Consider the following 14,562-nt stretch of genomic DNA (forward strand, 5'->3'; position numbering starts at 1 on the left):
GTCTCTGTGCTTGCATTTGGTCTCTTCATGTTTCAACCCTCCTGTAGTCAAAACATACAACGGGCGCATGACATCACAAGCATGAGATAGGCACTCAGCCCATGGGACCGCAAAGTATGAAATATGCATTCAGGTGCCACAGCCGGCTCATCTTCTGATAAAGCGATGCTATTGAGAGACGGAGTCCCCTGCAGCAGCCATCGTTGTCCATTTTCTAATCTGACTGGTCTCTGCTGATGGTGCCTCATAAAGGACTCCAATAATCACATGCAGAGACCTTCAGGGGGGGAACTACAGTAACTGCCAGCAACCATGTGTGCATGTGTGTGTGTCCTCCAATGGCGGCGATAACCTCTGATTTATGGAGAGTGTGACCATCGAGGACAATGAAGCCCACAATGAGATTCACCACACCCTCTCAGCTCAAATACTCAATCTGGTCCCAGCTATAATGCTATTTCCACAGACACCCATGTCAGGGTCACAAACCTCTTATTGCCTTGTTTTGTTGTGCTTGTCCTCCATTTGCTCTAGCGCTAATTTCCTCCTTCACCCACTTACTTATCATCTCCTTCAGCTACTCTCTCCTTCTGCTCGCTCCGCTTTCCTCTGGATGCGTACAGATTGCACCAGCGCGCTCGCTAGCCTCTGACCTACCCGTGGCCCATGGCTCCGTTGGCAGGTTTGACTATAAAGGTCTTCTGCTTGCGTTTCCTGCGTAGCTCTTTGACGTAGTTCTGGAACTGAGTGTACTCAGCAGGAAAGATCCAGGTTTTGGGTATGAAGCTGTACTCTTGAGGCTGGCACTTGATCATTCTGGAGAGATAAAAAAGAGAGTAACATAAATGTGTTTTATTCTCTCCTTTTATAACTATCTAGAGTCAGCCACTTGTAGTTTTTAAAGGTGCGGTTGTGCTTTCACTGCAGTGTCTACTTGTTTGTCTCCTAAGTGTGCAGTGCTGCAGACACCCTGTTGTACCTTGTAGCGCATGCAGGCTTTCACGCACATCTGCAACTCAACTCGTCTTCTAATTTAGCCGGTGTTGTAAGAGAGGAACAAAAAACTTACTTGGCCATGTTTCTTGCTAGGCAGTCTTTTCGGCAGATTTCGCCCATCCCAGGGAAATGGTTAATTCTCTGCGACGGGACATGCAGACATAATAATGTTGTTAGGGCCATTACGCCACTCAATTTCACCCCCACCCCTTCATAAAAATGAGCACATTAAAGGCAGCAACCTGAAGTGAGCTTACAATGTTCTGACATTTATGCCCAATTACGGACTCAAAACAAAAAGGTGACGCTGAGACCTTTCTTAACCTTTATTTAGTTTACCATGGGTTTTTTTTTTATACTTTAAAGGTTGGGGAGGGAAGAGGCGAGGAAAAAAAAAGATCAATCTCAACTCAGAGGGGCCAAGGTAATTGGTTCTGCATCGCAAGCTCCTGCAGTGACAGTTGAATGAATTGCTTTGAATGTGCCGAAAGGGAGGTGGGGGTATAGGAGAAACTCTGGGTTTTCTGTATTCTTTGACCAAATGAGCCTGAACAGGGGCGTTAATTAGGCTCATATGAAGTGAAACTTGACAGCAAACTCTCACAGTACATCACTAAAAGGAAAAAAGGAAAAATTAAAAGAGGGAGAAAGAGTAGGAGAAGGGAGGGGGAAAAGGGAAAAAAAAACAAGGATGCAGAGGGTAAAGGGAATGCGTGATTATTATCCAAACGAGACAGACGTAATTAGGGATTCGGAAGAGATTGCACAATTATGCCAATGCTGCGAGACGACGTGACTCGTGAGGGGAAATCAAAACCAATTGTTGAGGGACTTCTACTTTTCTTCTGAAAAATTATCTCATGAAGCACCACGGCAGCGTGAGGGAGCACTTAAAAAAAAGAAAAAACCTGACATCACCAGTTCTACGTGAAACATTAGCCACGTTACAACATGTTAAGCTGTTACACTATTTGTAATATTCAATCTACTTAGCTGAACTCTTGCTGCCCCTTTCCTAACAAGCCATACTATTCCTGACTAGCCTGTGATTTAATCGATCATTAGTGCCCAGTCTAATCAAATAAGCGCTCGAGAAGATGGATAGCTAATGCTCAGAGCTGACCGGGATCAGCCAAGTTCACTCAGCAGGGCGGGGGGGGGGGTCAAACAGAGGTAAGATCACTCTCAGACCAGCATGGAGAACTCAGAACAACTCTTGTTGTTCAGGGCCTTCTTATCAACTTCACAGGTGACGTCTGAAACCCGCCCAAACATCCCCTGCTGCTCACAACTTGTCAGTTTACCCGTCAATCTTCCCGTCTCTGTGGAAGATGTTTGCTCTCATTGGGCTCACCCCGCCTTACTATTTGCTCTCACTCCTCTGATGGTTTAAGGAGGCCAAGAAGCCAGACTCTGTCTTCTGCCAGCTTATCACTTTTCCTTTTGTTCAGTTATATTTTATTAAATTGTTCCTATTATGACTTATTTAATTGTTATTTAATTTTTATTATTGTAAGTGAATGCTCTCATTCAGTTGTCTTCCAGCAAAATTCTCCAAATACCGCCTCCTTCCCATCTGTTCTCACCTCCTTTCTTTTTTAAATATACTCACAGTTTAATAGTTGTCATTTGGTGGTAGACAGAAATAAGGCAGACTGGTACTGCAAAGAGACCCTGGGTGGGATTGACCACATTGTACAGAAACACTTGGGTTCATCAGGTTCAGCAATCCCAGTCACGATCTTCATGGAAACAGCTGTTTCCTAAAGTTTACATATGATGCTTCCTGTGTTCATTTATTTGATCAAAAGCTAAACGTCAGCAGGTTTACACGCTATAAATTTGACATGTTGTGGTTTACACAACCGAAGGATAATAAAGCAGCGAACCCTCCTTTTCTTCACACACACACGAATGACCTTTTTTTGAAATTCTATCTTTAATTCTTGGCAAACCTCTGGTAGCTAAGATTTATTCACATTTCATTTAATAGTTTGTTCTGACTATGTAAGAAACCGTCTATGGCATCTTAAAAAGTAGAGTTTTAATAGAAAAATCAGTTATAAGCAGCATGGTTATTACAGCATCTAAATCTTGTTTTTACTGACAGTGCATTTCAATCAGAGGCATCTTTCACATTCTTCTAATTAAACTCTTGAGGAAGGTAAAATCTCACCTTTCCTACTCAAATAATAAGCTTTTTCAGACGTCTCGGTCCATATTCTTGAGCTCCAAAGATTAAGAGCCATATTTTCCTGGTCAGCAGAGGAATTGAACCCTTATCCAGAGAGCTCTCCTCTATAACCTCTAGATCAGCGGTCTCCAACCTTTTTTGCGCCACCTTTTATGCCCGACAATATTTTCACGGACCGGCCTTTAAGGTGTCGCGGATAAATACAACAAAATAAAACTAGTACCGGTACCGAAAAAAAAGATTTATTCATAACACACGTGAAAAGACCCAGGAAAACCGAGTTAACGATAAAAACGATAACAAAATAACGCTGAAAACCGATAAAAACCCTGAAAACCAGACATTTCACACCTGAGCCTCAACTCTCGCGGCCCGGTACCAAACGACTCATGGACCGGTCCGAGGCCCCGGGGGTTGGGGACCGCCGCTCTAGGCTATTGAACCACTAACAAAGGTGTACTGACTTAACATGGTAACCATGTATACCTGATAATTCCTGAGCTCAGCGATTTTCTCATGCTGCACAGCTGAGTCGTTCCAGATGAGGTTGGCAGTCTCATCATCATCACGGGTCTTGATGAAGTCCATTTCATTGATGACTATACGAACTGTGAGGGAAACACTCTCATTAGATTGTATTCCATTAATAGAGTGAGACATGCAGTCACTTAAATAAGCTTTACATACACTTTGATTTTAGGAAAACACCCCCAGAGGATTGACTATACATATCCACGACGGCAAAACAACTCAATGATATTGATGCAGAATAAGAATAAGAAATGACCTGGACCCACAAATCAATTATTTCTGCTTTGCAGATCAATATTTCACTCAAACATTTTGCAAGGCTTAAATTTTGTTTTTGCATACATTAGGGGAGGAATGAGACCCGGAGATTATAGATCAAAAAGCTCACAGCAATATTTACCATTCATGGCATGGTTGCAGAGCAGCCAATCGTAATGCCTCTCTTCAAAAAGATAAATTAATTGTCTGTAATGCATTCAAATCCCACTGGAAACCCCATAGTATGAGAGATAGGTGGCAAGCCCATTTGGACATTAATCCAACAACTATTCATTATTCAGCGAGTAATGAAAAATTCATATGCCCTAACGAAACAAGGTATTAATTAATTTCTTGAAAGCCTCCACAAACCTGGAGAAGGCTTGCCTAATGTTGCGTGTTTCCGATGTGACTTCATCCATCTGTTAACGTAGGTAGAGGCTCACAGTGTTTTGCTAACTGGAACAGGAAGGGTTTACATCACAGCAGGCCTATGCTTGCAGTTACTAGCAGGGCTTTGAGTCCAAAAAAAAGATTTAATCGGCCTTTCTTACACATCTTACTAAATCGACATCCTCAGGGTAGAGTCGGCATTCCCTTCTCAGTGTGTGTAAAGCAGATTTCCAACCACATACTCCCTAACCTTTAACCTTTTCTCGTAATGCTATCAATTCTGAAACAGAAAAAGACAGCTGCAAAAAAAGGTAACAGCAAAAATGAGCCATCTATCTGGCCCTTAGTGTTAATTTCCCTCCAAAATAGCTCTGCTCTACTCTCAGAATGGCCACTGTGAGGGTCTCGTCACAGCTAGCTGACTGACTCACAGCTGGACTTCCATCTACCTGCAAGATCCCTGCAGCATCCAACTTCTACTTTCTGCTGCTGACTCTTTAGTTTCATAGGTTGTAGTTCACCCCTGAGAGCCCTGCTGCCACATAGTATATTGAACATGGGAGGAATGCTTACAATGCTATTTCAGCCAATCTAAAAAAGCTCACCTCTAAGTTATATTACCTCAACAAAGATTTATGCATGTATATGAAGCCAAGCTGTCTCTTTGACAAGTGTTTTGCTGGACTGCAACTCTTTTAGTTTTAACTGAAGCTATTAAATAAAGGTGGTATCTTTAAAAACAATCCAACGCAGCAAATTAGATTTTATTGTTGTGAAAACACTGTGATTGGATTTTGTGGGGTTTTGACAGACAGAGTAAGCCGTACTGAGGGCTGTTTCCGAGATTAATAGAAATTCACCTTGTCAGAGAACATTAATTCTACCACACGAGTTGCTGGTCTCACTCACAAATGAAATTTTCACAAGGAATGAATCAAAATAAAGATTCAGACGCTTGAATTTCGGAGACTCTGCGTTAAACGCGCTGTAGTGGAATCTTTTACGAGCTCCTCAGTCATGGTGAGAGAAGATTTCATCTTTCCCGACACCAGACAGTGGCTTGTATGTTTATTTTACTCATTTTTTTTCTATTGTCAAAAAATTTCAAATGCTTCTCAATAATAAATACAAGAAAGCAAATTACAATACCAATTTCATATTTTGTGCCAGCGACGTTGGCGGTAATGGTGCCTTTTTTCTTTTTGGTGTGCACCTTCCTCTTCCCGCTGCTCTGGTAGGAGCCCACAGATGGCCTGTTCACGGGGGACGCTCCTTGATCCTCTGGAGGAGGAGAAAACATACAACAAGGCTAGATACAGTCACAGCTTGTGCTCCAGACTGAGTCTTCTAATATATTTTGCTCATTTCTGCAGGGGATTTACTCTGGTGTGTTTATGAGGCTAGAATGTAAATGGTTTCGGCATCTATTTCGGCGTAGCTCCGTGCGTCATGATCCCTAAATTATTTGTGTGTGTATTTCTGCTAATGTGTACTTTTATAGGTGGTGTATGCACACACACACAAAAAAGTTGAATCTCTCTTACTCACCTCCATCATTGGGAGGGGAGGGCATCTCAGGGGTTGGAGGAGTAAAGGGACAAGCCAAGCTTTCTGCCAGGCTTGGCAGGTGGGCGGGCCTCACAGGGTGCTCGCAGCACCCCCAAGGACTCTCTCACACTCGCACTAGTTAGTCTTCCCTGTCTAGGGCTGTGTGGACGAAGTGGTTCACAACGACCCAATGGATCATCTGAGCATCTCCCTGGCACCTTTCAGCTGCATGAACAGCAGTGGCGGCGGCGGCAGCAGCAGAGTGTGAGTGGGCAGGGAAGTCAGAGGGGGTAGCAGTGGTTGGGAAGAGCGGGAGTGGGAGGACTTCTCAAGGGTCTGCACAACCCCAGCTTATTTACATCCCCAGCAGGAGAAAGGTGGGGAGGGGGTGGATGGGGGGGGAGGGGAGTGGGTAGGAATGCCTGTGGAGGAGAAGAAAAACCATATTTTACAGCTGCAGAACAGTAGTAGTAGGTTGACTGCTCAAAGGGTGACTGCAGTGCACAGCGTGGATCAGTGTGTGCTTTCGACTGGAGCGCACTGGACGTGCTCTTTGATGTAAAGCAGCTCCAGCAGCAGCACACAGGCCTAACCCAGGCTACATCAGCCAATCTGACACTGGACAGAGTTCAGTCAGGACTCCATACAGCCGCGAAACTGCAATACTACTAATGAGATAAAGCTGTGTGATGGCTACAGTAATAATTGCCATTATTTGGAATCACTGTGAAATATTAATGTGGATGTCAAGTAAAGAGTTCTCTGCTACTCGTTGTGTCTTGTGCCAGCTGGGTTTAATTGTATGCCTGGGAGGTCACTTCATTCAAACAGATGGCATCTTTACAGTGGTTTGTTAAAAACATGCCCCGGGCTATAAACTGTGTGGGAAATTAACACCAGTCACCAGCCAGATTCTGTTATTATTTGGCTGTGGTCAGGGAGTGTGTCTTTAAACCTCTTTTGAATATAATCAACCATTATGAAGATTAAAACGGTCGCTGCTCGGGTAGCACAGTGTCTCGATGATTGGTAATGTTGCCTCACAGTGACACGTGTTGGACTAGGCTTCATTTCCTGCATTGTTTGTGTGTGTTTCTATGTTTCCTATGACTTCAGCAGTCCCTGTGCTCTAGCTGTAAAAAAAGAAGGCAGCATCAGTTGGAAAATCTAAACTGCACACGCATGAATCTGTGTGACTTAATCCAGTGATGGATTAACAAGTAATACACTGAGTGTGCTCACACAGAGCTGATTTTTAGGGTTTGGTGGTTGTGTGTTGCACTGAGCATGAGCTTATCGTGGTTTTGAGAAACCTGTATATACTACATGGATGCTGGATACTGTATGTATGTTTTTAAATTGCATTGTTTTTTCTGTATTGCTTTTATTTATTTATCTTTTTTCAGCACTTTGTTTGAAAGCACTTTATAAATAAAGTTATTATTATTATTATGTAATCACCTATTATACATTTCGGAACATTTTCTGCTTGTAAAGAAAGACGGTGGTTGAAATGGTGAGAAACTGAATGCACCATACAGAGATTAAAAGAAACCTGGCAGGGTTTCCTCGTAAAAGTTGGTGCTTTGATGTATCAGTTGAAGATGCATGTTTCCATTCAGATTGTCCGAGCTGAATATTCATTTATCAACCTGCACTGTTGTTACTAACGAATCCTTTAGTATCTGTACTTCTACATGTGTCTTAGTTTCAGTGTCCCAGCTATCTAAATGTTGTGCACCATGTCTGTGCACTAAAGGACAGAAACTTCCTTGGGTCATGCAGCCTTACAACTTGGTCATTGAAAACCAGTTCTAGATGAGAACTGGACTTGTGACGTGTCATCAGCCGCAGACCAAGCACTGTTCCAATTCATAGTACGCATCAAGCCAAGTATGCTAAAAATTCCAGAATGTGTTCTCGCTCCTCCCGTTTTATCGAGCACGCATCGGTGGTGACTTGTGTCAACTTGGTGCAGCCAAATATCCCAGAATGCATTTCATCCAAAACTCAGCTGCGGAAAGCGGCTAAAAAGTTTGAAATGTTCCTCTTTCTGTGTCACAAAATAAACTTTTAAGATATTTCAGGCGAGAATGTAGCTGTGGAAGCTTCAAATATCTGCTCGATTTATCGAGACATCACATGTTTGCAAAAGCGCCCAGACGTTTTCGGAGACGTCTGTTACCCACCAGCTCGATAGCTGACCGGGAGGTCAATGTTCACCAGGGCCGGCGAGAACAGCGGACTCCCAGCACGTCGTTTTTAACACCCCTGGTCTTTCGCTACTCAGGTTAAACATGATATATAAGTCACTTAGGTAACTTCTAAATGTTAATGTTTGGTTTTTTCAGTGTTTTATTAGTTCCTGAGAAAATCTGTCTGGCTAAGATTCAATTTAAGCTTCATAACTGGACCATTTTATTTAATATTGAAGTCTTGGAGAGCTGTCAGTTTTGAACTTCACCTGTTCTGATTTAAACAGCTGACTCTGAATTAAATCAGAACATTAAAAATATTTAAATTCGGGAGTTGACATTTTCAGCGGGAGCAAATCCAGCATGTTAATACACGGAGATCCCGAAGGCTGCTCCAAGAATTCTGATTAGATTTTAAATATTTGTTCATTTCTCTTCCAAACCCCAGCAGCTGTCTGTTGTAAGTTTTGAGTGTTTACTAAAATAAAAATAAAAGCATTCTAACATCTCACCTGTTTGTTTTTATTCAGCCATACATGTATACTATTTTTATTAAGAGAGAGATGAAGCTTGTGATTCTGTCACGTAGTGATTGTGCTTAACATTATGAAACAGATGATGCTTAAAAGCGAATTTCGTCAAAGTGCTTAAGATACTTTTTTAAAATATCTTTTTTTCTTTAAAAAAATCTGCTACATCTTTCCATTGCAAATATTAATCACAGCTCAATTAAGAGGGAATGGCAGTAAAAACTCCGGAGCAAAGATGTCATCGAGCACACCGTCGTGCCCTTTGTAGAACGATCGTGCTGTGTTCGTGTACTTGAGAATTGAGAAACGGCCAATATGTAAATAGATTCTAACATTTGCTGTATGTAGCTGTTCTTAACTATGACAATATGACATTCAAAATAATGTTTTTTTACTGTCACAAGAAGTCGTGTCTTACTCATATGTTCTGCCTGACTCTGCTTGGAGCAGCTGCTTGTTGTGTTTGTGGAAATCCAAACACACACTCCCATTAGCGAAGCTACAGAGTGCCCTCTGGTGGACAAATAATGTAACATCAGCACTCGTGACATTGTTGAAGGGTGTTTCTTTTGTCTCTTCTTTACTTCTTACATTTTCATTCATCATAGGCTGTAATAGTTTTATATGTCAGACAAAAAAGGATCAAGTACTCTCATCATCTCATACAATGGCTAAATCCAATTTGACTGTCAAATTTTAGATTTGATAGCAGCCATGACGCCTGGGTGCTTTAATGTCCACACATGAATAACCAAGTTTATCAGGGCTACAGTCTGAATGTCAACAAAAGGATTAAAAACCTGGATGCTAGACAAACTATTTCAGCCACTCATGATTCTCACAATTAAAAAGGAGAGTTTGTAGAAGCTGATCTTTGAGCAGTGATGATTACTAATGGCCTGACAGTTTTGAATCTCCACAAGAGGTTCTGTGATACATGTGAAGGGTTCTGAGGCAATTAACAAGACGCTGTGATTGTTTTTCTGTGACCAACTTATTTTTTTTACTTTTTACTTTTTAATTTAATTTTAATTTTTCATTCTTACTATTTTTGAATGACATTACATCATGCCTTTTAGACATTACATTAAGTCTAAAAGGCAAAGTGTCACTGAAATATGTTTTCTATGACAAATGCTATGTGTTGCATTTTGGACAACGCCGACTTACATATAATAATGCATACATTTGAAATAAATTGATATGATTTTCAGCATAGCAAAGTTAGCAAGATAGCAAGATTAATAAGTCTGTGAAATATAGTGATACAGTGGGGCAAAAAAGTATTTAGTCAGCCACCGATTGTGCAAGTTCCCCCACCTAAAATGATGACAGAGGTCAGTAATTTGCACCAGAGGTACACTTCAACTGTGAGAGACAGAATGTGAAAAAAAAAAATCCATGAATCCACATGGTAGGATTTGTAAAGAATTTATTGGTAAATCAGGGTGGAAAATAAGTATTTGGTCAATAACAAAAATACAACTCAATACTTTGTAACATAACCTTTGTTGGCAATAACAGAGGTCAAACGTTTACTATAGGTCTTTACCAGGTTTGCACACACAGTAGCTGGTATTTTGGCCCATTCCTCCATGCAGATCTTCTCGAGAGCAGTGATGTTTTGGGGCTGTCGCCGAGCAACACGGACTTTCAACTCCCGCCACAGATTTTCTATGGGGTTGAGGTCTGGAGACTGGCTAGGCCACTCCAGGACTTTCAAATGCTTCTTACGGAGCCACTCCTTTGTTGCCCGGGCGGTGTGTTTTGGATCATTGTCATGTTGGAAGACCCAGCCTCGTTTCATCTTCAAAGTTCTCACTGATGGAAGGAGGTTTTGGCTCAAAATCTCACGATACATGGCCCCATTCATTCTGTCCTTAACACGGATCAGTCGTCCTGTCCCCTTGGCAGAAAAACAGCCCCATAGCATGATGTTTCCACCCCCATGCTTCACAGTAGGTATGGTGTTCTTGGGATGCAACTCAATATTCTTCTTCCTCCAAACACGACGAGTTGAGTTTATACCAAAAAGTTCTACTTTGGTTTCATCTGACCACATGACATTCTCCCAATCCTCTGCTGTATCATCCATGTGCTCTCTGGCAAACTTCAGACGGGCCTGGACATGCACTGGCTTCAGCAGCGGAACACGTCTGGCACTGCGGGATTTGATTCCCTGCCGTTGTAGTGTGTTACTGATGGTGACCTTTGTTACTTTGGTCCCAGCTCTCTGCAGGTCATTCACCAGGTCCCCCCGTGTGGTTCTGGGATCTTTGCTCACCGTTCTCATGATCATTTTGACCCCACGGGATGAGATCTTGCGTGGAGCCCCAGATCGAGGGAGATTATCAGTGGTCTTGTACGTCTTCCATTTTCTGATGATTGCTCCCACAGTTGATTTTTTCACACCAAGCTGCTTGCCTATTGTAGATTCACTCTTCCCAGTCTGGTGCAGGTCTACAATACTTTTCCTGGTGTCCTTCGAAAGCTCTTTGGTCTTGGCCATGGCGGAGTTTGGAGTCTGACTGTTTACGGCTGTGGACAGGTGTCTTTTATACAGATGATGAGTTCAAACAGGTGCCATTCATACAGGTAACGAGTGGGGGACAGAAAAGCTTCTTACAGAAGACGTTACAGGTCTGTGAGAGCCAGAGATTTTCCTTGTTTGAGGTGACCAAATACTTATTTTCCACCCTGATTTACCAATAAATTCTTTACAAATCCTACCATGTGAATTCATGGATTTTTTTTTCACATTCTGTCTCTCACAGTTGAAGTGTACCTCTGGTGCAAATTACTGACCTCTGTCATCATTTTAAGTGGGGGAACTTGCACAATCGGTGGCTGACTAAATACTTTTTTGCCCCACTGTATATATTATAGTTTGCCATAAAAACACGTTTGCCCACTTCCTGATTTCTCTTTTTGTTTTGCATATTTATCACACTTACATGTTCAGATCATCAAGCAAATTAAATATTAGATAAGATAAGCCGAGTAAATGCAAAATGCAGTTTGTTAATGATGATTTATTAAGATGAAAAAAAGCTATAAAAGTAAATGCACCCTGATAATTGGCCAGTCTTGACAAAAAGAACTGCAATCAAGCATTTGCGATATTTTTTTTATATCATTTGCAAAAATGATTTTAATCCAGCCAAACTGGAGGCTTTTCAAGCATGAAAGGCTCGTTTACAGTCACACCAAAGAATTCATTTGGATTTAAATAAGGACAAAACTGACTTTCTTTCTATGAACTGATGTTAGTTTCACACCAGATGTAACGAGAAGCAAACCTTCCAAACAGTTCAACTCTCCTCAGCCTGCAGAACATTTTCCCAAACGTCTTGTGGATTCAAGATGTTCTTTTTGTTCAGCAGTGGGTTTTGCCTTGGAAATCTCCTATGGATGCCATTTTTGCCCAGTTTTTCTTAATGTTAATTCATCAACACTGACCTTAAATTAGGCAACTGAGTCCTGCAGTTCTTTAGATACTGTTTAGTGCCACCCTGGATGAGTTTTTGATGTGCTCATAGAGTGATTTTGGTAGTCTAACCACTGCTGGGAAGGCAGGTCGGTTTATTTTTGAGATCTTTTAGCTCAATTAATTTCTCATATAAATTTTATTTGACTCTTGAGTCAATAGGTCACACAGGGCAGGTAGATTTGGATAGCATTTTGCCCTTAAATGAAATGATCATTTAAAAACTGTGTTTTATATTTTCTTGCATTATCTTTGTCTAATGTTAACATTTGTTTGATGATCTGAAACATGCAAGTGTGACAAATATGCAAAAAACTAAGAAATCAGGCAAGGGGGGCAAATACTTATTCGTGGCACCGTATAAAGAGCACATATATCATAAGAAACATAAACTAGTGATACATCTACAGTGCACCGTCTTGTGGCGTCTCCACTGCATTTCATAAAGAGATCAACAGCAGCCTCTAGTGGCGAGAACACACAGAAAAGTCCATTTCCTATCGACCAGTGTTTACCGTCCACACACTCTCCTGTAGGAGCACAAGCACATGGGCTAGCTTGCAAAGCGACCTTATTGATCCCATCAGCAGCCTCTGGACAAATTAGAATGAGGAAACAATCTGATCGCCTTGCTTGATCACTCAGTAGTCGTCACTGTCAGCCTCTTGGTCTGCCTGCGGAAACCACGCGGCATTGATCCTGGGACGAACGGAGACTAAAGTGAGCTCAGCAGAGAGGGAGGGAGAGCAACAACAAAGAGTCAGGGTGATAAAGTGAAGCAAGCTGTGCTGTTGACAATCTTCCCCCACCTCCCAGTGGTGTACTGGCTCTCTGTACAGTAGGCAGGGAATACCGTCTCCATAGAAGCAGCAGACCTTGGTGTCACGTGAACCCTCAGGAACAACGGTGGAGCTGACGAGCACATATGATGCAACTAAACTAACACACAAGCAGAAAGTGCACACAATCTCTAATGCAAGTATTTTAAAAAATGAAAATGATACACAGTCCCCAGGCAAACGCCGTGTTGTTGCTCTTAATTATCCTGCACAGTATTGCAGGGTTATTTATTCCTAATTTGAAGAAGAATTTTTTTGAAGAGGTTTTTTTGTTTTTAATCAAGATTTATAATAATTATTTTTCAGATATGACAGACATTATAAATTACACTTAAAAAAAAAAGAAAATAGCTACTGTAATAAAACATGCTTCAACCTCAAACAACAAAAAAACCAAGATACACATGCGCATAAATATATTTATAAGTATGTCAGTAAATATGTCACTGATTCGATGATTTAATTTCCGCTCCTTGTATCTTATGGAAAAAAATGTCGACACGGATTTTTCTATCTAGGCTTGTTTTTGCGACCATATAAGGTCACAGGTGAGACATTTCAGCGGCACACTGATGGATGATCCAGCAAAAAGAGGCCTGCTGTTGCTTTGCTCGTTTGTTTCGCTGGTAGCGGTGGCTATAAACCACGAGATGGCCTGATTTTACCTGAACTCACTTGAAGCTGAGGATTTAGTGTTATTAACTTAAAAAAACATTATTTTGTGACAATCATCCTGTCAGTCTCTTCTGTAAATGCACCTTCAAAAAATGGCAGCAGCTGCATTTCTTTAACAGCCACAGGCCCCCTGTAAGTTTGTTAATCTGGTCCTCAGATTTCTATTTAAAGGACTCTGTAATGAATAGAAACACCAACACAATCTGGTTTGGAGGTTTTAATAACTATTTGTCACATTTGTCATATTCATAAATACTGACAGCATTATAAGTACAAATTACTATTCGTCCCTACATATAATCGTAATAAAGTGGAGTTTCCACTTAATCCTCTGCTGCAGTAGCACATTTTCACCAACAGGGTGAGCCAAAGGGCCATCTGAGAATTTGCAGTGCTATGACTGCAGACCTGGTAGAGATGCTTAGCTCATGCACGTTCCCTCCCTGCCACACGACACAGAAAGGCTTCATTGTAGCGAGTCAGCTCTTCATGCTGCTCAACAAATGCATATCTGTCTTTCAGGGCATTGTTATGCACAATCTCACCCTTATTATCCAGCACAGGTGGTAAATGTGTAGTCAGACTACTACACACCGTGGTCTCCCCACACAGTCAAAGTGGAAAAGTAAAGGAAAACAATTGAGTCCTTGACCCATACAGTGGCTCTGTTTGGCTGTGGGGGCATTTTGCTGGTATGGTTTGCAGTTCTTCTTCATCCTTAGAGGAACGTGCAATACAGGATCATACTATCTCAGTATTTTAAGATGACAGCAAATCACTCTTTATAACAACCTCTTTTATACCAAAAACAAATCCACAAAGACCACGTAAATAGTCTGAAAGCAGTGAGTCAAAGGAAAAGCAGAGCTTAAGCAGAAGACTGTGTTTGTACATGACAAGGTTGTGTCACACCTAT

The 14,562-nt window shown here is 41.5% G+C and overlaps 1 protein-coding gene across 3 annotated transcripts in view; it reads right to left on the reverse strand.

Annotated features, from left to right (window-relative positions):
- Positions 1-14,562, reverse strand: part of ttll7 (tubulin tyrosine ligase-like family, member 7) — an 82,831-nt gene that overhangs the window by 63,121 nt on the left and 5,148 nt on the right. For all 3 annotated transcript variants that reach the window (XM_082506897.1, XM_082506898.1, XM_082506899.1), the window contains exons 2-6: positions 5,921-6,342; positions 5,522-5,653; positions 3,677-3,798; positions 1,070-1,137; positions 658-816 (exon numbers count right to left, since the gene is read on the reverse strand). In XM_082506897.1, coding sequence (XP_082363023.1) covers positions 658-816; positions 1,070-1,137; positions 3,677-3,798; positions 5,522-5,653; positions 5,921-5,945 — 506 coding nt within the window. In that variant the 5' untranslated portion in view covers positions 5,946-6,342. The remainder of the gene's footprint in view (positions 1-657; positions 817-1,069; positions 1,138-3,676; positions 3,799-5,521; positions 5,654-5,920; positions 6,343-14,562) is intronic.

The sequence above is a fragment of the Aulonocara stuartgranti genome (assembly GCF_965226115.1).
Source record: "Aulonocara stuartgranti genome assembly, chromosome: 15".
Lineage (NCBI taxonomy): Eukaryota > Metazoa > Chordata > Actinopteri > Cichliformes > Cichlidae > Aulonocara > Aulonocara stuartgranti.